Source organism: Gobius niger, assembly GCF_951799975.1.
Source record: "Gobius niger genome assembly, chromosome: 1".
Taxonomy (NCBI): Eukaryota; Metazoa; Chordata; class Actinopteri; order Gobiiformes; family Gobiidae; genus Gobius; species Gobius niger.
In genome coordinates, this window is record NC_136852.1 from 58,741,000 (window position 1) to 58,766,402 (window position 25,403).

The 25,403-nt window shown below is 41.3% G+C and overlaps 1 protein-coding gene across 1 annotated transcript in view; it reads left to right on the forward strand.

Annotated features, from left to right (window-relative positions):
* LOC306978650 (uncharacterized protein) overlaps positions 1–25,403 on the forward strand; it is a 196,586-nt gene that overhangs the window by 8,756 nt on the left and 162,427 nt on the right. Inside the window, exons 2-4 of the mRNA XM_079577304.1 lie at positions 22,660–22,705; positions 23,205–23,283; positions 24,214–24,354. Coding sequence (XP_079433430.1) covers positions 24,318–24,354 — 37 coding nt within the window. The 5' untranslated portion in view covers positions 22,660–22,705; positions 23,205–23,283; positions 24,214–24,317. The remainder of the gene's footprint in view (positions 1–22,659; positions 22,706–23,204; positions 23,284–24,213; positions 24,355–25,403) is intronic.

The window sequence follows — 25,403 nt, forward strand, 5'->3', positions numbered from 1 at the left end:
GTCAGGTTTGAAATATAATGTTTGAATTCAGGTTTGATTTAAAACAAATAAATAAACAAATCAGTATTTCTGAAATGCACCTGGAACCCTGTATTATTTTGCCAATGCTATTTTTAGTGTCTCTACATTTTGCACCTTTGCACAAACAAAAATAATATTTGTTGTGTGAACAGTGTGTTCCGTAGATGTGTGAATGTTGAGTATATGGGGCATAAAGGAGCTGTAATGCAGGCGCTGGTGTGAGGAATAAAGAACAAAGCTGGTTTTGGCTGCACACTGTTTTCTGCCCTTTTCCAGCTTTGGAGAGGCCCAGTGGGGGCTGCAGCGTGTGAGGCTGAGTGCACGGAGCATGGGGCACTGTGTAGGCCGCAGCGCAGCATCTGCCAGCCCAGACTGTCCGTGGTTTGTTCCTTTCCCAGCACATTCTTACATAATTATCTGTGATGAACTCCTCTGCAGTCAAGCCACAAATCCACATGTCAGAGGCCTGGCTTAGTGAAGAAAGCCACGCAAGACCTTGAGCATACACAAATACACACGCAATAATATAGAAATGCACAACACAAAAAAGTTTGAGCCGTGACAAGTGGGTTTGTGTGTTTGGGAGCCAAGGGATAAAGGGTATAATCTTGGCTTCCACATTGACACTCGGCCGAGTTTAGCAGACTTTACTGGCTCCTGTCATGCCCAGCACTTTAACTTTCTTAAAGTCGCCGTAACAAGGAACCTGCTGATACACTTCTGTCCCCTTAGCGCCTCGGTAAAAAAGTTAAACTCTGGATCTCTTCATTAAAACGAACCGTTAATTAAAACTTAACGCTTAACTTTTCCTCAGCCCGTTGCAAAAACGGTCAGACAATAGTATTTTGTACCATATTTTGCAACATATTGGACCTCAAACATGATTTAACAATGGCCTGATTGTGAGTTCAAAGAAATCTCAACCATATTATTCTCGTGCCATGTTTTTTTTTACACACGCCTCTTTGGATCTGCGTTTTGCTGTGTATTATCTAGTCTGGTGCCAGCAGAATAGGAGGATGGGTTGACATTGGAGTAGTGTTCTGCAAAAGACTGAAGACCGTGCCAGCGGGGATAAGAGAGGAGAACAGCGGAGGGTGAGGGTTTCATTAGCATAACTAACGGGATGCCCAAAAACCGTGTTCTAGAGTGGCGTGTTTACGGCGCCACTTGGCAAGAGCGCAGTTCTTTTATAGGGTTTATTAAAGAGATGAGGGCAGGCACATGCAGTATTGTCTGCATTAGTCTCCCTTTGTGCTTTCATTCGTGCATTGTGTGGTTCTAATTGTCATCAGTCTTTATTTGCAACGTGTATAATCAACTGTTTTGCTACTGAGCTGATTCTTGTGCAATCAGTATAGTCTTGTAGGTTTTTGACCATTGCGCTTCACTGTTAGATTTAGTCACTGTCCAGCGTTGTTATAGTGAATAACAGCCTTTTTCCATTCGTCCGGCAGGTAGCACACTGACTTGTGACCTCAACTTCCCTGCCTACGGGTCAGAGGCCCCAATACACACTAACTGAATCACGAAGAAAAAACTATCAGGCTAACGGGCAAAGCTAACTGCAGGCTAGCACCACTTCAACAGTATTCACAGCCAAGTTTGAGTGAAAAAAATGATCTCCATTGTATAATTGGATGTACAATGTACCTCTCTCCCTTCGTCTTTTCTGTCAGCGTAGCATTTACTCTCACGTACAATTAATGAGTAAAAGAACGCAACATGCTACGAAACCTGCAGTGGCGCTTATGGCCTCTATGGGCATAAGTCTTGTTGTTTTCTTTCTATGCTTAACTTTTTTTTCTTCTGATTTTCTGGCAGTACTAGAGAGTGAGTCCTGTGTGTGTTTGTGTCTGTGTGTGTGCGTGTCTGTGTGTGTGTGTGTGTGTGTGTGTGTGTGTGTGTGTGTGTGTGTGTGTGTGTGTGTGTGTGTGTGTGTGTGTGTGTGTGTGTGTGTGTGTGTGTGTGTGTGTGTGTGTGTGTGTGTGTGTGTGTGTGTGTGTGTGTGTGTGTGCGTGTGTGCGTGTGTGCGGGTGTATGTATGTGTGTGTGCGTGTGTATGTGTGTGTGAGGGCATGCGTGGGGTCCAGGGAGGTGTGCTTAGTGTCTGTGCAGCGGCATATAAGCCCACTGCTTTTACATGTTTGTATTTTGGCTTAAGTGGCCTTTAAAAGCAATGAAATGGAAAGTGCATTCATAAGCCAATCTCGGGAACGATCCCATTTCAGCCAGGCACAGAATGGCGCTCTTTGTTGTACTCCGGCCGCTTTCATGTCTCTGAGGTCATTTTCACAGAGCAAACAGGGAGACTCATTATCAACCTGCACCTGAGAGGTCAGCACCTGAACTCTCTCTCTCCTGCGCCCCCTCCCTCTTTGACCCCCCTCCCTCCTGCTCCGCACCGCCCCAGCCGCACCTCCGCTCCGTGGTATCCCTGGTCCGCTCTCGAGTTTATTAGCGCAGAACATCTTTTCCAGTGACTGAGCTTGCCCTTATTGTCTACAGTGGTCAGGGTCAAGTCAAGGGCGCTCAGCCTAGATTGGAATCATTTGTCACATGGTCCCGGACTGGAGCTGATTTCAGCAGAGGCTAGGGCGAGGTACACCACCGTTTCCAGCAGCACCTCTGACATCGGGAGCAGAGGAGAGCAGGTCCACGGACTACACAGATGGCCCAGACGAATTACATCGCTGTCTCTTGCCAAAAACCCTCCCCAGTCTACCTTTTTTTGCTTGCAGATTTAAGAGGGATGAAATTGGACACTGAATGGAGGACATAAATGGAACATGCTCTCTGGGCTGTGCAGACATATGCATCCAAGTGAAAAGCCCTTTCTGGGACCCCCTGTCTTCCTTGACATACCAAAATTGCTTCAGGAGTAACTATGATGATATTTTGTACTTTTAAGTCTGATATGAAATAACACCCATTTTCCTAAATTATGAAAAATAGAAAAAAATGTGCCATTTGGTCACCAAAGAGCACAGACTGTTTTCCCCCCACTCTCTCCTTTATGGTCAGCAAGAGCTTGCATGAACAATGGATGGTGCTGAGGTAGCATGTGGAAAATGACTTTAATACACCATACAGAATGTCTTATTGCTTTGGTCAATAGGGCCGCAGAGAAGATGGTGTATCCCGTCGCCTAGGAAGGTTAGAGCTGTCAAAGGGCCACAGTGACTGATACTCACACCTTTCTTATGAGGTCCGTAATGGCTGAGCATGTGTGTGTATGTGAGAGAAGTGACAGGAAACGTTACAGATGATGCACGCATAGCTGTTAAGCTTTAGATTAGTCAATATATTTTACTTTTTACATCTGAAGCCATTTAAAACATTACACAAAAGGATGCTGAGGTGGTAATAAAACCGGTGTGACATGAAAAGCTGAAGTAACAAATATGTGACCCAAACCCCCAGTCAAATAAACAGCATGCTCGTATGAACCATAGAAGAAAAAAATATCCCGAATTGTGGAAAAAACCAAGGGGAAATGAAAGATTGAGCATCAGGCCATTTTAGCTTGTTTTCCCTTAGAGGGGGCAAGTGTGGAGGTGAAGGTCACCGAGAGACTAAGCACACAGCTCATAAACAGCACAGCTGGAGGAATCATTGAAATATAGCCCTTTGTTTTCTTGGGGCCATAATTGGCCCTGGAGCGTTCTTCCCCTTCCCGCTTTCCCTGTCTCTCCCTCCATCTCTCGCTCCCTGCACATGTTTTGCAGCAGCGTGGTGCAGTTTAAAAATCCTGTCTGCAAAGGCTAATGACTTCAAGGTCAAAGGTCACACCTGCGGTCACAGAAACAATACACAATACAATAAATACAGAAAAACATAAACAAACATTCAGGGAAATAAGAGTCATAGCCACAGAGCTGGACTCCCCACACGTGGGCTTCTGGGTCAGCAAATTCTGCCATTAATACAGTACCGCTCTCAATGCGTGTAATTGCGCGATCAACAGACTTATTCATCACTTGATATGCAACAAAAACCCTTTGTTATGTCTTGTCAGGAGTCTGTTGGTTGTTAAACATTTTTGTCAGATCATTTATTGCTTTATTTTCAAGAAGTTAAAATGTAGTTGTATTTTATTTGTGTTTTCACTGTATACTATATATTCATGGCTATCTACACCTGAGTTCGTATTGATACAAGATGGTCTTGCAAGTTGGCAGGTCCCTTCCTGTTGGCCTCCTTTTTAACTGTGGTAATCGAATTCTTTCACAGCATGTTCATTTTCATTAAGTTTAAGGTGTTGGTACACCTCTTGAGGGATTAGCTCTAGGAGACTGCTGTCGCTCCTTCTGACTGGCTGCCTGGGATCTAGCAGTTGCGAGGAGAAAAACAGTATCAGATCCAGCCTGAGATAGTGGGGCTTTGCGTATAATTACCATGTTAACCTAGATGATTCTCTCTGATCTCTGCAAACATCAGGGCACAGGCCCCGCCAGGCCGGCTTAGGCACGGATCTGTCACAGTGCACTGGGGGACACTTGATGTATGTTCACTTGCTAGAGCTATCTGCAAGGGCTTCTTTTCAACCCTCTTGTGTGCTTTAGTTTTTTCATTCCTCACCAGTCCTACTTACACTAAATCAACCATAATAAATAATGAATGCAGACCTTACTATTATAATGCTGAAATTCTTAATTCAATGTATTTTTGCAAAGCCAAATATCAAAACAGCCCACAAAGTACACAAACAATATATTGTGTTTTAATTACAGTCTTTGTAATCATTGCTGATCTATTTATTGACCTTTATTTAACCAGGAAACTTTCTGCATCTCTTTAGCTGGGGAGTCGGGGCTCCAAAGGGTATATCTTTTTAGTGCTTCCGGAGGAAACCTATGCAGACACTGGGAGAACATGCAAGTTTCAAACAAACAGGCCCCACCTGGCCCGCTAATTGAACACGGAACCTTCTTGCTGTAAGGCAAGAGCACGAAGCGCTGTGCCATCGTGCTGCCTAAATATATTTTATTATATAATAATATATAATACTGTACATAAGGGATACAGTGACACGTTTTCAACCGTGTGATGATTACAGTTATTCAACACCTTAAATCTTCTCTTTTTTAATCTAAACCTCACAAAGTCGTCCTGTTTGAGATCTGAGACCCTTACTTTTATCGAGTGTTATCCCTTGAATGTGAGTAGAGATTCTGTCTTTGGATGCTTTCTTCCTAAGCTTTATTGATCTGTGGGCGTTTTTTCTTCCTTCACCATTCTCCAAAGTCACTAAGCTTGCATCAATTCATCTTAATCTGTTTGCTCCTTAAACCCGGAACAAGGCATGTCTTGTTCCTGGTTGTAGGAGTCTCTCGGCTGGCTACCCTCACATCCTTCCTCAGCGGGCTTCTCCTGGGTGGCAACAAGAGGCTTTTCATATCGAATCAAGTGTTATTGAGTTCCCTGTACACCTCTTACATTCCCCCTCTTCTTAGTTTTCTCCATTTCTCTTTTCCCTCTCCTCCATCCACTTTTAACAAAGCATTCCTTTAATGACTCTGGGATTACGGGCCAACCTTTTGCAGCCAGTCTGTGGACTAGCCTGTAATCTGACCCCATTACATCCCTTGTGACAAGCTCTTGGGTCACTTCTGACTGACTGCATCTTATCTTAGAAGCCAAGCTACACAAGTGTCTGCTTCTCAAGTTGGCTACAACTCGACCAGCTTACCATTTGCATTGTACCTCTTCATCATACCCCCTTTTCATCCTGTTATTTTCTTCAGTATCCATTGAACATGGAGAAGATTCATGGCTTTCAAATGTTGCATTTTTTAGTAAAGCTTCTAATGACACAGTGTAAGAAAGAGCTTGTTGTCATATGTCTTTGAGTTATTTTTCTGTTAATAAGATAGACCTTGGGGAAATTGGGGTGAAAGCCATGAGAGACATTCAGGAAACGGTTGAATCCTGGACCTGAATCAAAGAGGCAAGATGCCCTGCATATGTGCCACATCACCCCACCAAGCCATAGAACAGAAACAATCTGAAGAAGACAGACCATCCCCAATGTAACTTTCATGTGTGAACCTTAACCAGCGTCTTATTTTTGTTCACATAAATGAGCTTGGTTGAGGGCATTTCCTTTCCTCTATCCCTCTTTCCATCTCTTCATTCTTCCTGCATGTGTCCCTGCATGCCTGCTTGAGCGGCAGGTGATGACAGCATACTGGCAGAGTCTCAGGTCTACTATACAGGCCTGTACAGATGCACTGTTCTTCACAGGACCAGGGAGGCCAGAGCAGATACATTACATCATCCCATCAGGACTGATTGGGGTTCGTGCAGTCCCAGGACCGGTTGACTGGCTCTAGCCCATATGCCTTTAATACAAGAACAGATGTGGTGCAGGTAACCATGGTATATAAAGTATCCTCTTGTGCCTATCTCTCATCCCTATGCTAATCTTACTGGGCGATTTTGTCATTTTATTTGGCAGAAGTCTGGTCAATGAGGCTAACTGTAATATGTCAAATTTGTTCAGCAGCACCACCACAATAATGTAAAAATGTTTGGCTGATGGGATCTTCTCTTCTTCTTCTGCTCTTGTAGATTATACAAAAGTAATATTTAAAAACAACATTAATATCCTGCTCATCAGTCTGCTTGAAGCATTCATAAGAACCAAGATCACATGGGACATCCAGTCAAGTAGCTTTTTAATTTAGAGTAAATACACACGAGGATGTATTTTGCTTCACAAAGACACAAATGGAATGAAACATAAACAATAGTGACGCCGATGAAGGAGTATCAGAAAAGCATTAAAAACTCATTAAAAGCAAAAGATCAAAATGTTGACTAAAACAACACTAGTTCTGTATCCACCAAAGCAGCGCTCCTCAATTAGCTGTGCCAAAGCTGTCCCACTACAGCCAATCAAATCCCGAGATTGCTGGCAGCTATTTTCTGGAGAGGGATTACCGACCCCTCCTATTGGGCGGGACAAGGCCTCCTAGTCTGACTTCATCAGCGACACGGCCTACGAGATGTAGGAAGCAGGTTAATAGACACTCATCAGACATCTGCCGCTGGGTTACCGTCCAATAATCTTCTCCCTGGATATGCTGCCAGCAATTGATGACCACATTTCCCCCTTCCAAAAGCCTTCAGTCCCCCCTCTTCATCACCTCCCTCCTTTCCCCTGCCCAGTCGCTCCTCCAAGCTCAGACCAGTGTATTTGTGCACAGATCAAGACACACACTCTATTTTTGCTCATATCTTTCATAATAGCTGACCGGATCTTTAAACCGTATCTTGTTTGTGAAGAGACTTTTTCTTTTTGTCTTACATGTGTATTCCAGCGTGCACAAATCAGTCCCATTTTATCTCTGAATGATTTAAATGTGTTGAACATAAAGGAATCGACTCCCACGAAACGGCCATAAATTCCATTCTAACTCCAATAACTGGTCTGTTATATTGACTTTTTGTTCCACGTTTGTAGTGCACTCCAGGGTACACAATGGCCTCCCCAATAATCGCACGTACATAACTCCAGTGCAAAACCATGCATCTCCTCCTATTGATCGCTTTCTCAGCCAGGTTCAGGGGGCAAGTAGAGAGTTGACGCTCCCGATTTTACCGGGTTATTTATGACCTTACTTCCTCAAAGTGATTTTTTTTTTTTTTTTTTTCTTCCAATGGCGGAGTGGTGTGTTAAACCCGACGTGTCACAAGATTACTCAGCTGGCCGTCAAGTACACATGCTCAATTTGCCATGATGAGAGGAACTGGATCGCACAACCCCTGGAATCTCTCAATGAAATCTCCAGGGAGGGGGAAACTCCTCGGTTTCGCGCACACACATTGGAGAGAAACGCCAATCTGGTAGTCATTTTAGCTGCCAAAATCAAATGCGAGTTCAATTGTTTCCACATTTCCTAAGATAACATTATGAGAGCAGGGGAGAGGACCAGCCCATTTAAACATGTTGGTAAGGTTTCGTTTGGAAGCAGAATAATGGGGTCAGAGGATGAAAGGTAGGACATGTGTCTAGCCAGAGTTCACCGATGGGACAGTACCACTTTGCCTCTGACTTATTCACACAAGCTCAATTCAGTGCTGTCAAAGGCGGCCGCAGATGCCCTATGGCCACTCCTCGAAGCAATTAGTGCAATTGGACCTAATAACTTGGGGAATTACAAGAAAAACATCAGGCCTATGAAGCACATGCTGTAGCGTTTATGTACATATTATCTTTTGAAAACTATGAATGAACAATGTCAATGTAGATGTATACTATTGAGAAGCTATTTAAATTGGTTTTATAACTACCCACCGTTTCACTCAGAAAGTGCGTTGATGAAAGAGCGAGCTTTCATCCCCGTATTCCACTGGGCAACGTCATACATGACTTGCCCGATTGAAAGCCGGTACCCATCCTGGGGCGTCTCAGAGGGAGTTTAGGACGTATAGAATGGGCAAAGAGGGCGTGTCCTCTGTTCACACTTCAGCAATGCCCAGCCATGCTTGACCCTTGGCCTTCACATCTACTGCGAGCAATCATATTGCCTCTCCCAGCAAGAGCGTAATGAAGTGGAGAACATTATGGCCACTATGGTTAATGCTGGCCTAATGGAGTTCAAATAGATGACCGACCTTCCTCACCCCGCTGGCAGTGGTTAAAGACAAAATTAGAAACTGGAAAATTGGAATGTTTTTGTACATTTAAGGTTGACCGGTTTATCAAAGCAATGGGATAACTTTTGCTCGTTAGAAAAGATACCGTCAAAGTTTGCAGTTTGCGAAAGTGACACGAAACAATCTTTTAGCTTCCGTTAGAATTTAGCATGTTTATTTTGTACGAAGAAACGGACAAGTTTTGCCGGAGTCTTTGTCACAGTCTCCCTGAGCCTGTAATGAGGGACTTTGGTCACCACAGATCTCTTTCTGATCCCCAGTCTGAAGTGAAATTCCTGCAGCGAGCAGTCAGCACTTCTTGACTCTGTAGCCTGCTGCTGCAAAAATCCACAAGGAGATTTGGACTTCCATTGCGGCTGTGTTTGAGGCTTCTGTTTCATCCCATGTTCAGACTGTCCTGTCTTGGCCCCTTGATTTGTGCACGACTTACTCGGGATGCCAAGAGCCGCCTTTCTCTGACTTCTGACATCAGCCATCTTTAAACACTTTGTGCTTGTGTTGCATGCTGTCATAGTTCTCCTCTCATGCACTCTTTCCCCTCACTGTTCCTTTATGACGATCTGGCTTGCAGCTGAAGCTGGTTCAGGCATAAAGAGGATCAGATGATTTCAGCTGAGAAAACTGGTGGTTTTGCATATTGCTTTGAACCCTTCCACTGTGCTGTTTCCTTAGCACTTGGTTCTGCAAATCGGATGATGGGACATGAGTTTTGTCTTGTCCAGGAGTATTTCAAGCGACAGAATGTAACTGTTGTTTTCCTTCTCCTGCCTATTTTAAGAACTAAGTCTACAAAAAGATGTAATACTTTTTGGGCTTTCTTTATCAGAAATCATTCAATCTGACAAAACAAACCACAAATTGCTTTAGTGCTCAGGGTGTTGGGTAGATGGAGTGTGCCACATTACAAGTGGATAGTCACAACTTTTAAAAAGATACTACAGACAAATGCTAGAGTGTTGTTTGCCCCGATTCTCATTGTAGTCATAAACAACGCCCATATTTCTCGTTCATTACAGAAATGGATGAGACGTGGATTATTTGATAAGTGCTTTACATCATGTTCTGGGCGTGTTGGACAGGGCCGAGGTTGAATGTAGGCTGTATTCTTCGAGGGGTCCCCTGAGGTTCCCCAGTGTTGTAGAATTGTTGATGGGCGTTTCTCGGCGTTCACACTTGATCTCTGCCCAGCCATGCCGAACCCCACGACTAACCCCTCTTCTCCGAGACATCATCTAATCTCCAGTCTGCGCTGCGATGTAATGGGCTGAGGAACATTAGGGTCACCGCGGCTAATACAAAGCTAATGGATATCAAAAAGATGGCCGGTCCACCTAAAGACAGGTAAATGGGAGTTCTAAACGGGTAAAGGCAGCGTGTTTCCTGAGATGTTGCTATCACTGGACTGTACAGATAAAAAAAAAACCAAAAAACATAATTCAAGTCAGCAATAAATCCTTTCTAATAATTTCTGTGTTTCGACACATTTTCATTATTAATTGCCACTCTTTTACATGCTTTGATATTGTCATAGAGGAACATGTTTATTTTGTCTTAAGACATTCTTCTTCACCTGTCTTGTCAGGGCCAGTCTGTATCTCTTGTTGGTCAGTAACTATGGGAGGAAGGCCATTATTCCAGATAGAGGTGTTAGATGTGGTGGGCCAACCTGTATTGATCGTCTGTGAGAGGACGCTGAGCGGGGGAGAAGCACTATTTGCTTTAAAGTTCAATGACTCTCCACTTGTGTTAGTGTTGAAACCACAGGAGCAATCAATATCTGGACGGGGACCCATGTCACGAGACACGTTCCCCATTTAGAAACATCATAATACTTTGCTCTTGTTGTTTCCCGACGGCCACCGGCTTCAGTTTTTGTTTTTGTTTTTTCCCGCTACTTCCTCCTTTGTGCTATTGTTGTCATGTCTGCTCTGTAAGTTTTTATTTTTTTATTCTCTAGGCCAGGGTTTAGCTTTGCAGGCTAGAATCAGTGTGAATTGTAATTATAGATGATACACTCGGCTGGAAGGGAGAGATAGAGCAACAAGACTGGGAAAAATAAAAGGCAAACAGTCATTTGGAGAAAAGGTAGGTGTCACAAGGTAACTGATTATATAAAGAGCATAGATGGTGTTCACTTCGGCAAGTGTGTGTGTGTGTCAAAAAATAATGAAATATTCTCTGCGCATTTCTTGGCTCTGGTTCAAATGCTGAGGGGAAGGAAAAGAAAAAAAAGGGGGCGATTGTTTCTAGTTCAAGGTGTGTAATGCACAGAGGCGTACATACATAATGGGGTATTGTCAGGGGGTTACTGCTAGGATATTAATGCCCTGGTTTGTCCACGCTATTTGGTGCAGTGTCGCTCCCTGAAGGAAACAGTGTGCGCCGTCTCCTCTACCTCCTCCACACCCTCCCCCTCACCCCCCCAAAGGCCCTGACTAGAGGTCAGTCTGTTTAGCACAGAAGGCAAAGCCCATTTTCAGCATCATGCACCCAATATTGCTCCCTTCTCCTTTCGCCTCCATTAGTAAACATAAATGCCCTGCCTGGTGCTATTGTGTCCATGAGTGTTCCACCTTCTTTTTTTAAACCTTTCTTTTTTACTATCATCCCTTGGTGTAATCTCATATGCATATGCAAGAACTGCTCTATGGCTGTGTGCATATATTTGCATCAAGACCCCACCTTTGGCACCACAGCATTTCCCCGCCCCCTCTCAGTGCTGCCTACCTCTGCCAACACTCCTCCCTGTAGCCTCCCAATGAACCTATTTATGTTTGAACATTTCCACTGGCATTTGAACTCGTCCCATCGATTTCTGTATGGCGAGAGGTGGCGGAGGCAGCTCCTTAAAGAGGTAGGAATCGACCATCTAAATATTTGACTAAGAGGTCGCCTGGATCATACCGGGCCGGAGTCAAAGACACTGACGGGGGGAACCCAGCAGGGGAAGTGGGAAGCTCTGTCCGACCAAAGGAGTTTTGCAGCAGGAGAGGTTGTCGAAAGAGGCTGCAGTGCCTATGCTGAAGCTGTCTTTCAACAAGTGTCCACAAGAGGGAGCTGCCTGACAGTCCATAGGCATTCATAATGAGGAGAGATAACGTGGATTCAGAAGACCACACGGTTTTTAACACAATCTGCTGTATTTTTTTTTGGATTCATAAAATTAAGTTACATTCTTAAGCATATTCGGCACCCCTGAAATAATTGTCCTTTCTTTATATCTACCATTGCACACATTTGACAATAGTTACACACATAGGACTGTTACAGTGGAGTAAAGAAAGACAATACAGTCTTTCCTTAAATTGTTGATGATCATGACTTTCCCACAGAGCATTTTTATCGTAAATGTGAAGAGAATGGCACTTGAAAAACAATACACAAAAATTTCATCAGCTTTTAAATGGTCAGTTTCCACCTGGTAGAGCAAGCGGGTTCCAACTGTAATATAGTACGTGAGAATATACGAATATGTTGAGTATTCTTCACTATCCCGGAAAATACTTAATTTTGCTTGCATGTAACTTATTGTTGACACGTGATTCAATCTTAGAGCGTTATAATAGGATTCGACACAATAAAAACGTGTCTCAAAGACCCGCCTCGCATGAAATTCCACTTGTTGGTAGGAGTTAAACTAATGGTAATTACTGATGCCTTTACATTACATTCTCCCCATTAACAAGCTGTGTGTCTCTGCCTCTCTCCCTCACTGTCTGTTTTTCCTGAGCACTACAATGGCACGCCGCAGTGTCGTGTGCGGAGCTGCTGCGGCGTCTGTTGTCATGGCGTTCAGAGCCCATGCCAGATGTCATAGTTAACTTTGAGGCAAAAAAGAGAGAGAGGGAGAGAGGAGCATGCTAGAGGCTATTTTGTTGTCAGTGATTTAGATGAAACGGGGATGTTAAAATGCTACACTTGCCCCCCAAAAAGAAGCAGTCTTTTCTTTTCATTTTCTCCTTTTAAAAGCAAAAGATAGCAAATGTACCTGCAGGGTAAACAGATTTTGTATCTGACACAAAGTACTTGAAATCAGTCTGAACATAGTTATTAGGAAAGTGAATAGAAGCGTGATAACAGTGTTTATTTGTCAGCGTTGCAAATTGATTTCTCTAACCTATGGGAAACGGCTTTCCAAGCTTTAGTGTTGTTAATCAGCCTGTTTTACAGTACATTGTAGCACATTATGTTACTTTATTTTTCACCTTGATAATGTGCAAGGGAACAAAATATCTAATTAAATGTGTGTAGGCATTGATTAGATAATTGATTTGAGAAATTGAGTACAATTACACATGATTTTTTCCTAGCAGACTTTGGCATTTACTGTATTATAGTTACATTCAGTTGGGATTGGTCGTAAAACACACTTCACCAGAGAAAAGGAGAAATTGATTTCCTCATCCAAAACAAACATAATGCGGCGTGACATGTTAAAAGAACTACATAAAATCTTATTTATGTTCTCTCTTTACACTGAGTATTCCCAAGCATTTTTGCTTTTTATTCTTAGTGTGGTTGTGGAAGTATTTCTCTAAATAATGCCCATATTAGTATTTTGAAGATACTGTAAAGAGCTGCTGCAAATGAATTAGACTGTAACAGTTACATTTAGGCAATAATTCATCAACCAACTTTTATTGGTTTAATTTATGGGGAAGCAATTTTCACCACCAGCACTGTGGTAAACATCGTTAATCAAAATACATTATTATAATGAAGCTGTTTTAAAATGTTTATTAAAGAAAATAAAAAAGGGGTTACCCTTGCTTTGTACATCTTACCATTGTCATCATAATTAATCACTAAATTGATGCTTGCTCTCTGCCAATGCAGATGAGACGCTGCCAGGACAAGAATAGTCAGACTATAAATTAACAATAGGCATTAGGTAGGCTTAACCTTAAGTGATGAAAGAGTGTGTAATATTACAAGAGTGGTCCAATGCTCTTACCGTCTGCACAGAGTGGGAGACGACAGCCAATTAAAGCACTCATATAAATGGTCAAAGGAATTGCCTCATCCTTATTTGACAGCAGGTGGCCTGTTGGTTTTAGATTACATTTTATTACTGTCACTGTTTCATAAGCAGATTTGAGTCGTGTGGGTCTCTCCACTTTACATACTCACACAGTGTCCTGTGCTGACCACTGGCCTGACCTGCTCGCATAGAGCTTCTGACTTTGAGCATGTCTTACGTCAGTGCGCCCGCAGCCCCCCGGTGCAGTCTGTATCATTGTATGACCACCTCTGTGCGTCCCCGTGTCCCACAGCGGGGAAGAGGATCACTCAGCTGCCACCCCGGTGAATGCATTTGTTAATGAAGGCCAAAGTGTGAGGTGATAAATATAGCAGAAGAGAAATGGCACATGTAAGTGATCTCATTTAAGAACATTACATTTGAATTTATTGGGGTACTTAGAGGGGACAGAGGGGCCATGACTCGCAGGGTACAGCGGGACGACACGTGTGACTTATAATACACATTTAGGTCAGACGACTTAGCAACAGTGATGTAGGCGGCAACAATTTGTATTTCCTATACTCTGGAATATGTGCGGCTTACTTTAATCTAAAACAGGTTCCTTGTATGTACTTCAGTGTATTATTTCTGTTAAGTGTGCAGAATATGATAACACAGAGCCAGTGAATGAGAGATTACGGCAACTAAAATTTTATTATTAACATCATTATGATATACAGTCTCTGTCTATTTTTTAATGCCTCGCCAAATTTGTTAAAACATTTCAAAATCATTACCATCATAAAACAGCGTGTAAAGGCTTATGTACAAGCCCAACACAGAGACAAAGAAAGTGATAATCGAGGAGGCAGTGATTTGTGTATAGGGCTTTCTCTTCTGGACTCTTGTTCATGATCTTTGCTTAGAAAAATACTTGTTTGCTTTAGTTTCCAATGAATTCATGTTTTCTAGTTGATGCTACGACTACACTAGTACCTTTAAACATTAGCGAAATGTGGCAACAACAAAAAAAACTGCATTACACCAAGCTGTTTGACACAATTTGGATCGCAGAAGACAAACAATATATTCAATCCATTTCTTGGCCCTGGAACATTTAGTAAATACAGTGCGTGCTTGGTAAGAGGGATGTTGACAGAAAATCAAAAGCAATGTAGCTGCAGCGTCTCATAATGGGGGCTAAGCTCTACTTTACACTCCTCTTACAAAGATGTACGATTTGAAAACAATCCATGCCTTCATGAGAGCTTGTTATTTTTCCCTATAATAAGAGTAACGGCTTTTCATCATCTCCACACAGGACTGATTGTGTTTACATTACGGTTATAAGCATTTATGGCAACAGTGCAAACAGCAGTGGGTATAAACCAAGGTAAGAATGTGTTCTCTTTATCTTTTCACTTTACAGGGAGTAGGAGTGACTTGGCTTAGTTTGTCACGTTACATTTATTAAAATGGTTCCTGTCAATTTAATTTAGACTAATATTGCAAAACATTTTTGGGGAAATTTTTAAAAAGAAAAATGTTGCTCTCATCAAATTGAATCAGCCACATACTTTCTAGTATATTGTAAAATATTTTCTTTTAAGGCATGGGCTGGCTGTCCAATAAGAACAGGACATTAAAGCCCTGTGGGGCAACAGGTGTTGTTATTGGAATAACAACACATTTAATTGACCGTTGTGATAGCAGCAGGTTTGTTATATTGTACAGTGAATTATGCCAGGTTACTACTCATACTAAACACATCCTATACATTTTCAGAATACACAATGTGGAGTCTTTTTGTTCTGAGGGCTTGCCTGTGGCAGATCTTCTATTAGCCTCTGTTTGGTTCTTCTCACAAATGACCGTTAAACCGTATTTTGCGCCTCGCCTTTATTACTGCCATTGTCTGTCTTTCTGCTGTTTAGATTCATGAGGCCGGAACCTTTAATATGCGAGCAGCTTTTGCTCGAGTTTCCTACGGGCACACTGGTCTGTGTTTACCGCTCAGTCAAAGTTTGACATGCCTTTTTGTTGCCATGGTAAGCTCTTCCTTAAAATATATATTTCAGCTTTTGGCCTGGATGTCTTTATTTTTTTTATATCTGTGGTTTAGAGCCTGTTGCCCCCAGGGCCAGATTTAAATGTGTGTGGGTCTTCAAGGATTTCAGCACAGAAAGCTACTTGGAACGCAGCCTTTTCTACCATACAAGTGCGACCGAATTGTGTCATTTCAGGTTTTTGAGCCTTCGTTGGAACCAAAGGAAAGTCCAAAAGAGAAGCAAAAAACACAAGACAAAAGCTGATGAAAATGGACCAGATTGGATTATGTCAGGCTTGGCATGTGCCTCCTATGAGGGAAGTCTTCGTTCTGTCTTATCACACTCTGCCTCACAGCTAAATAAATTAAAAAAGGCATAGCTGTGCAGCTCCGTGGAAAACAACGAACAGATTGTAACTGTAAATATGGGCTTAAAGTGGTGTGGGCTTTCTGCAGTTTTCACTCACTAAACAGGAAGTGAAGGAAATGAAACCTCTTATAGAAGTCAGCATATGTTTATTATTCATCGATAGATTATTGATAACGATTTTATTTATATTTTTCTAAATTATATAACTTACTTCTTCTGAAACAAAATAAGAATCTTAGTTTTATAGTGAACAGAGCATACTAGAATACATTGGTGTGGAATGTGTAGGTTCTTTTGCATGTATTGCCCAGTGTTTTACACTACCAGACGTTTAATTAGTGACAATCAGCCTTCATATCTGTGTGTGTGCTAAGACGCGATCGATTTGCAGTGTTCAACAGGTAATCAAGACTGATTAGGCTCCAAACAAAGTCTAATTTTATTAGCTCTCATCAGGAGCGCAAGCACTCGTCTAATCTCAAAATACAAGCTTTACCATCAGCTAATTACCGTAATATTTCATTCATTCAACATCTACCACATTTCCTTATGGCTCACACATCCGTACAATGTATTTTTTATATTAAAAAAGGCTATATTTTTTATTAATTTCAGAACTACTGAACCTTTGACATGGTTTTCCTCCCATTGCCTTAAATTTACCTTGAAGCTATTGTGTGTGTGTTTCTATTGATGGTTCCCTTAAGCATTTTGGAGTAGGTTGTTTTGATAAACGTTTTGTTTTGGAGAGATTACTGTTTCATTTGGAGAGAGGTTATTGCAATATATACTGTATTCTTAACATATGGGGCTGAGGCTGCTCCCAAGCCAAAAAACCTTTGTCGACCAAAAACATACCCAAAGCAAGGCACTGACATAACCTCTGAAAACTACCACTTCTCTGACCAAAACTGCACTTATAAGACATAACATTACAGTGGCTCATGCTGTAACAACCATTGAAGATATAATAAATAGCAAGTGTAAATTGCAGATTGCAGACAGATTAAACCCAGCCACTCCTGCATCTGCTGCTGTACTGTCCTCATTAATCCATATAATCCAAATAAAACTGTCCACATACATCCATAAAATCCAAATAAGACGGTAGTTTACCTCTTCCATCATCGTTCATGATCTCAAATGTTCTCCAGGTCAGACGACATCTTCAAGTGCCACATGTAAACACAGGCCATGTGCGCTTTATTGTGAAATACGCCTGCTGGACTGGGCATCCACGTTCCAAGACTTCCCATCAGCCCATTTCATTTCTTTGACTTAGTAGTAAAAGATCTCGTACTCATTATGCGGAGGTCCTTTCACTTTCAATCTACTGCATATCTGTCTTTCACACTGACAGTGGACAGGCTGTCTGACTCACATATATGCTATTTCTGTATAGGACCAAAAGGGCAAAGCTCTATTGAAATCAGTCGCTTGTCTCTCAACATTGAGTGGTCTTTACATGATCTTATTTGTAAGCAACATACTCATTGCTTCATAAACATCACACACATACAGTATGGGACTGTGTCAACAAAGTGAAGGAAGGTATGAAAGTGTCACCTTAGTATGGATCTCCATAAGGGATCTTAATAGCCCATGGTCATGTGAGCTCAGAAACAAGCGTAGTTTGATCAGTCATGCTCCCCTCATTAGTGCAGGTCATGCTCTTAGCTTTGAGCAGTTTTCATCATATTGGCTCTGAAATATCATTTCACTCAAACAGAATAATGATTAGTGTAAAAGTGCATCCAGTGTGTGAGGGTTTAAGGTGTGCTAAAGGACCTTTTCCTTGTTGTTAAGATATTTTTTTTCTGTCAACAGTGGATAGTTTGCATTCTGGCTGTAACCTTGGTCCTGGGGGAACTAGGGCCTATGGACTGAAGTGTTTGACCTATTGTATGTACAGAAAAAGAAGATAAAATTGAGATTTTGTAAACGTTTATTTGTTTAAGCTTGTGCGTGTCTTTATACGTACATTAGAGTTATGACTTATTACTCCACATGTAATCAATGACTATGGTCAAATAATTTATTTTGAAAGGGCTGAACCACTCTGGTCCTGTACCTTATTTTCAGCCTTTTCAAATTGTGTCAGATCAAACTAGTTAAGTTTGAGCATTTAACCACAGTGCAACCACTCTTCTAACTTTACTAAGCTATTCAGCATTAGCACATCTCGCTGCATTCAGAGGTCAAAGCAAAGGATCTTTGAAACATTATAGAAAAAATATTTTTTGTTGTAAGCTTTACTCTAAAAGTGAGTAATCTTTTCTAAGGATTTTCTTTGTTTCTCATTCTGTAAAAGTCAGGTGTGGGCCTTTAACGTATCTTCCCGGAATCTGGATCATTGCAGGCTGGAGGGAGATCAATGTTAGTATTCCCTCCTAACTCATAAACACTTCAGATCAAGGGCCAATTGCTCCTATTGTTTCTTTCCCCTGGAAAATCTATTGCACAATTTATCTCGTCGGATTGGTTAACACTTGGACTCTCAAAATGGAGCTCTTCGTAATTTAGAAGCTCCTCTAAATGCAGTCGTCAGGGGCTACATCTAAATGTTTAAAAGTCAAGTGAAGGAAGGAGGCGCTCGGACCACAAGTTATGTCCTCCAAGGGAACTTTAGAAAGATCCTCTCTCAGATTTATAGCCACTTACCTAGGAGCCCAAGTCGATATTCATAAACACTGTACCTCAAACAAAAGCCCCCATCCACTATCCCCTGCTTGTAAATAAATACAGATATGCCTCTTTTACAGACAGCAGCAATCTAAAATATTACCACCAGCATAATTTTAACACACACATTAATATTTTATGGCACATTGTATTTTACCGCATTGCATCTTAAACTTTCATAGCTGGCCCAGAGGAGTTTTTTTCCCTTTGAAGTCTGTATCATTATTAGACAAGATGCATGACACATACAGTAGACAGTTTTATCTGCCATGTTTAATAGATAATATTTTAGCAATCAATTGTGCCAAGAGCTTGTCCTGTCTCATCCACTCAGGTTTGTATTGGATGTGGATACATAAAGCTGAACTGTTTGTAGGATCCCCAAATAAATTACAGGACTAAAACTAGATCATGGGAACTGTGTCTATATAAGATTTTAGGTGTAAGAATGATTTGGAGTTTACAGAATTGTTTAAAGATGTATTTGTATTGGATTTGGAGTGCCACACAACGTTGTATTTCTGTGTTTAACCTCTCTGGAAACCTCTTTTATAGTATTTAGCTCATTATAATGGCAGTAAACTCTCAACATCTGTATATCTGCTCACATCTGCTCCAGTGTAATATAGCATGTGATTTAAGTGCAACGGTGTCAAAACAAGGCTCCCGAGCTGGTGCAATAATTATAAGTAAATTTACTGTAGATAATTGAGACTGTATCTATTATCCGTGGTGTTGTGATGTCAGTAATTAAGAGCTGCTTTTGCTTGCACTCGCATTGAATCCAGTCGGTGCACCCATAATGCTGTTCTAAAAACCTGCATAAAGGTGTTGAGGAGTGGTATCTAGCACAATAACAATGCTAAATCAATTGGCAATTAATTGATAATACCCCAAAGAAAAGGAACTTTTAAAACAGGAACCATGGATTAATCCTTTTGGTAGCCCTGATCAAGATTAACTTGCTCATGATTTGAGAGAACCAGTTTTCCTCTGGGACAATAAAGTATATGTTAGTATATAATTTCATTTTGTTGGGCAAAATGTTATGGGTATATGAGCGTACGGTAATTATACTATTTGTACTTGTATCTGCATGGTTTTCATTAGTTTATCTAGTTTTCTAATAAACATAGACACTTCTTTACTATTTCATACTAAGAAATTCCTCCTTTTACTGTCATGTTTTCTTCCAACATTTTTTTCTCTTTTTGCTCCCTGTATTTGAAGCGCTTTGTACCTCTCGTGTCTTATCCAGGTGCGCAGGAGCTGATCCCCAGGCCCTTTGCTCTTGTCAGGGATCTCCTCGGCTATCGCACTCTCTTGAGGCCCTGGTTCACACGCCAAATTGATGTCTGTGACTGGAAATGACACTTTCAGCAGGATTTGGCATTCTAAACCACCTCACACCCATGTGATCTCACCCGTTCACTCTCGGAGGGATTGCCTTGAAATGTGCCGTGGCTTCAAAAGTCATTGAGCATAGCAATGAAAAGCTGATACATACACTGTAGGGGGGGAAAGAAACAGTGTTCTAAAATGCTGGCAATGTAAAACATTTTATTCATTTTTTTTTTACATTGAACAAAGACCAAATGCTTCATGAATAAACTACATTATCTATAGGACAGTGCAGGGGATCAATAATCACATGAATTTTCAGGCTGCTTCATTGTTCAAGATCTGGAAGGGTTTAAATTACTACAGGTTGGTTGTGATTAGAATGCTGTTGTTTTCTTGGCACTGTGTTTATGTGTGGGTTTATTGTGGGGTTTTATTTGTTTTATTTGGTCAGGACAGCACATGAGACATGCGTGTAATCTGCCATGCCGGATCGTAGCCATAGGTGAATTTCCATCAATTGTCCCTCAATCGCACTCTTTCATTGTGGCTATTGTATGTTTTTTGTGGTAGTGGAAATCTGAGGGAACCAATGCAGCCCCGTCGAGAACATGCAAACTCCACTCAGAAACCCCACATGGTTCATGATCAAACCCGGGACCTTGTAAATGTGTACTGTTTTGTTTTAGCAAAAGGCACTTTTATGCCTATAACAGTTGTTGTTAACTTAATTTATTTGTTTATCTGGTCGGGACAGCGCATGTTAATGAACATACATACATGTACATACATGATTGTAGCCATGGGCTCATTTGTGCATGTTCTGTAACACGAAGTGCTGCAAAGAGCATTTGCCATTGATGTATTTACTCATGAAACTGGTTCAAAATCAAAATTGTTGTGATTAGAGATGCTTTTTTTCTATTCCGATATCGATACCCATCGATAGTTTTTAATATTTGCCGATACCAACTGATACCAGTACAGACAGAGACAAAAAACACAAAAATTGACCATTTTCCTAACTCTGCAACTCCAGTGTCCAAACTATAAGCAGTCATTTTGAGACATTAGTGTCAGTAATGGTTAGTAATGAATTAATTGAACAGGGTTAGTTGTTGTAGTTAGAGTTGATAATTACTCCTGAATCCTAAACCAATATTCGACTAAGATTGTTTTTTGCAATATTTGATCAATTCCAACAAATAATTTCACAAACAAAACAATCCAGCACAGCTCTATCTTCTAAAAACAAAGTCTGAGTTACCCTTGCGATGGCCCTGATCCGCGACACAGGAAAGCCTTTAAAGGTCTTTTGTGTTGATGTTTACATAGAAACATTATCTACCTCAGGAACATGGACTGCCACGCCAATGAGATTTTCTAATATACTCGATACCAAAATTAGCATTGATGCATCCCTATCAGTAATGAAAAGTGAATGCGGTTATAGAGGAATGGCCTAGTATCGGTGCCACATCTTCCCCTGTCCCCGAGTAACTGTAGTCACAAAAAGGTAACAAACTGGTGTCTCAGCGTACTATAGCAAAATGAAATGCATTTAAATACAATGAATTATAGTATTTTTGCATTGTTAGAAATTAAACTTCAAAAAGTGACAAAACTGGTCTTACTTTTCACACTTTTTCACACAAGGGCACAGTGACCATGTCTTTTGCCTAAGGACAAGTTATGATATAATTTAGCACTGGGGTAGAAGTAATAAGGAAGAAGGTGTGACCAAGAATACCTCCCTTGACTTATTTTCATCCCAGAGTCTTTTGGGGGGCTGCAAGTTTCTCCTCAGGGGCTCTACACATTGGCATAATGGATAAGGCCAAGGGTGTGAAAAGAGCACCTTTAGGCTCCTCATTCAGCCCGCCTCATCTCTGCTGTGCACGCTCTTGAGCAGTGAAGCCCCCTTTTATTTGCCCTGCAACGGTAGGAGCCTTGTAATAGGCTCTAATTGATAGGGAGGTGTTGGGATCTCTGTGTATGGGCTGTAGCGGTGAGAGAGGCAGGATTACATGTGGGCATCTGAGGTGGAGTGTAGAGGACGCGAAGAGGCCTGGGCCCCTGTTTGTAATGAGTCATTAATTTCCTACTGGTTTTGTGGCGGTTTGCTCATTACTGGTCTGCAGAGAACATCGGGACAAAGCGTGGAGTAGGTAGGTGGTGAGCTTAAGTAGTTGGGGCTCAACACATCTTAACAAAAGGCAAAGAGAACATTGAAAGGCACTTGGAACAGATGTGGTACAAAGTGGCAGATGCAAATTGATGCATTTCTTACAAAACCTTTTTTTGCTGCATTTTTTATTGTTCACGTTATATACCATTGTTAGCTGTAAAAGGTGAAAAGTTTGAATTTTCCTTTCCTGCACTTTTGCTTTACTGTCATACATTGATGTATAAATTAAAAAAACAATGTACTGTATACTTTGAATTTGAATTAGATGCATTTTGTGGTTTTCTATTCCACATTTCCACATTTAAAAAAGGAAAATATCAATATGAGATGAAGATAATTTGGATGATGCTCTAAACTAATGGAATGTTGTTTTTGTTTTCAAGGCAGAATGATTATGGACAGCTTGGCTGTGGATTTTTGGAAAATGCTGTGATTCCATAGCCTGGCTAACACCAGACTAAAATCACAAGTGATATTTAGTCTGGGGACCACCAATTCATTTTCTCGTAGGAGAGGTGTGGTTTACGATCGTCCATAGTCGTTTATTGGGCGATACGAAAAAAAAAAAAAAAAAAGTCTCATGCGTCTGCACGTAGCCCCAGCCAATCATATCATCGTATGAGATGACGTATGACGTACCCGCTGTAAACTTTTGAGCTAAATTATTTAGAACAAGGTCTAAAGCTTGATCAAAAATACCATCGTGTCTGCTGCTGTCATGTTGGATCCGTAAATAAACTATTTTTTTTAAATTATCCGTAAATAAACTACAAGCTTCCATATATCGAATAGCGCGTCATCGTCTTGCCGTCCCTCCTCGCTCTGTGATTGGTTCCCAAATCCACCGGAGATTTGGCCATGGTCCCCAGGCTGTTGTGCAGTTCGAAATAATTCGAGCGCACACAGCAGCCTGGTGTTAGCCAGGTTAGTGATTCCACTCTTTATTGATGGTTTGGAAAATGTATCGAAGGTCATCTGCGGGGCCAATCACAATCTCGCCTTGACAGGTACAATTCATTACATCACAAGTAAATATGTACAGACTATTGTAGCTTAAATTAAGAAAATACATTATATATTTGATTCATCATTTACTAAAGTAATTGTTAGAATAAAGTTATTGTTTGAATAAAGTAATTATTAGAATAAGTATTATCACCCAGTTTGAGTGGTCATGTGTTCTTTAAAGTGCAACCATTTTGCTCATTCTTATGCAAGTCTCTGATCTCTGAAGCCCCTGCTTAGCACATCATCTAACTGAGACGAGCAGGAGAGTGAGAGAGGATACGGCCCTGGCTCCTGATCCATAGCAGTCATTGCCTGTTACATACATTTCAGAATTCATTCAGGCTATGAAGATAATCGAGGTAGTAGACAGTTTCCCCTGCAGCCCAATGGATTTATGATAGCACTGTCAAGAAAATGAGGCGAAATGACACAGTAGCTGACTTTAGCTGCAAATAATGTGATAGGCCGTACAGTGGTGCAGCAGCAGCTGCTGTCATTGCAGGTAATAGGCTATAAAGAAGCCTGATAGCAATACCTGTCATTTCTTAATGGCTGACTTCACTGAAGAGCTTTTGTGGCCTTTAACATGAAGATAATAGAAGATACAACAAATTTTACAGCTTTTGCATTGCATCCATAATTTATAACCACAGGCCTCATGCAGCAGCCACACAACAAGGACAACATGCTCCTGGAGAGATGCAGATGAGCTGCAGGGGTAAGGGGCCCCAGCTATTGAGAGGAACTAATGGAGGGAAACACTTGTCACCCAGTGTCTAAATGATGAGTGTTATAGCATCTGAAATACTTCTAGATATAGTTGTATATATGTGTGTGAAATACACATGGTAAATATTTGAATCAATAAATATTATTTGTAATCTATAAAGTGCATTTACTGATTATAATCTTTTGTTTTTTGAAAAAAGTTGATGGGAAGTTATTTCAATGGGGCTGTGGAAAAGCCTGTGGAAGCTTCAAAAGAGACATCTTCTGCCCAGAAGTCATCACACCACGTTCTCAAGTGAAGGACATGGCTGGAGGAGCCTCACATAGTCTACTTTTAACTGGTTAGTCATTTACCACTTCACATCTGTGTAAGACCATGTAGCTTTTATGTTGTGCACTGTTTATAGTTATTCAGCCATAAAATGTGTGAACGTACACCAGCTCATGTGCAAGACATATACATAGAGTAAATCCTTGGTGTGTCTAGACTCTTTCACAGATGTGGTGTTTGCACTTAGCAGGAGCTGTAGTGTCAGTCTATACACATCATTCATTAAGAACTCTCCTTGGGCTAGTGCAGCTACATAAACACAGAGGTTGAGGCCATGGCTGCTCTTTCACCTCACAGCGGTGAACTTCAAAGTCACTTCTTCTCACAGGTCAGATGAATGATCCTTGTCCTCCAGGCTGATATATGGGCCCCAGTTGCCGCCTTCGTACTGTAGAATGACTGCAACTGAGGTCCCGTCACGGAGCCAGAGCTGGGCCATTTGTTAGTTTCAACAGTATCTGCAGTACTCTGCTTTAACTCTAAAAGGAGGTCATCAATCCTTTTATCACAACACTATGGGGAACCATGTCTCCTTGTAGTTAATGCTGTTTATAATTACCATGTTAAAATGTGTAATCGAAACTTGCATAATACTTGTATGTGGGTCATTTCTCAGATTTATCAAGTCTCTGGCTTTGTTCAATGGCCCACGTTTTTCTGAATTTGTTTGTTGTTTTTCTCGTTTAAATGTGTGTGTTATCCTCTGAAAGCAGTACAGAAACCCATGGGGCATACCTGAACCCATGCCAAAACTACGACCATACTTGCCCTTCTTGTGATCTCCAAACAAAACTAAGAAATACAAGTATGTAATTTTGCAGTAAAACTATCTCAATGACCTCACACCACAGTAAAACTTCTCCAAGACTGTGTGTGTGTTCTTAAAAACCTCCTCAAAGGCCTATTTCTCTGGCAAATCCGGTAATGTCCCCAGTTTGATCTCTCGCTTTATTCTGCCATGAGGGAACAGAAATATCCATCTCCAATCAGGCTTTAATGAATAGCCTGATGAGTGTTGGGCAGAACTGAATTAGCACATAGATTTGAGGAACTGAGAGT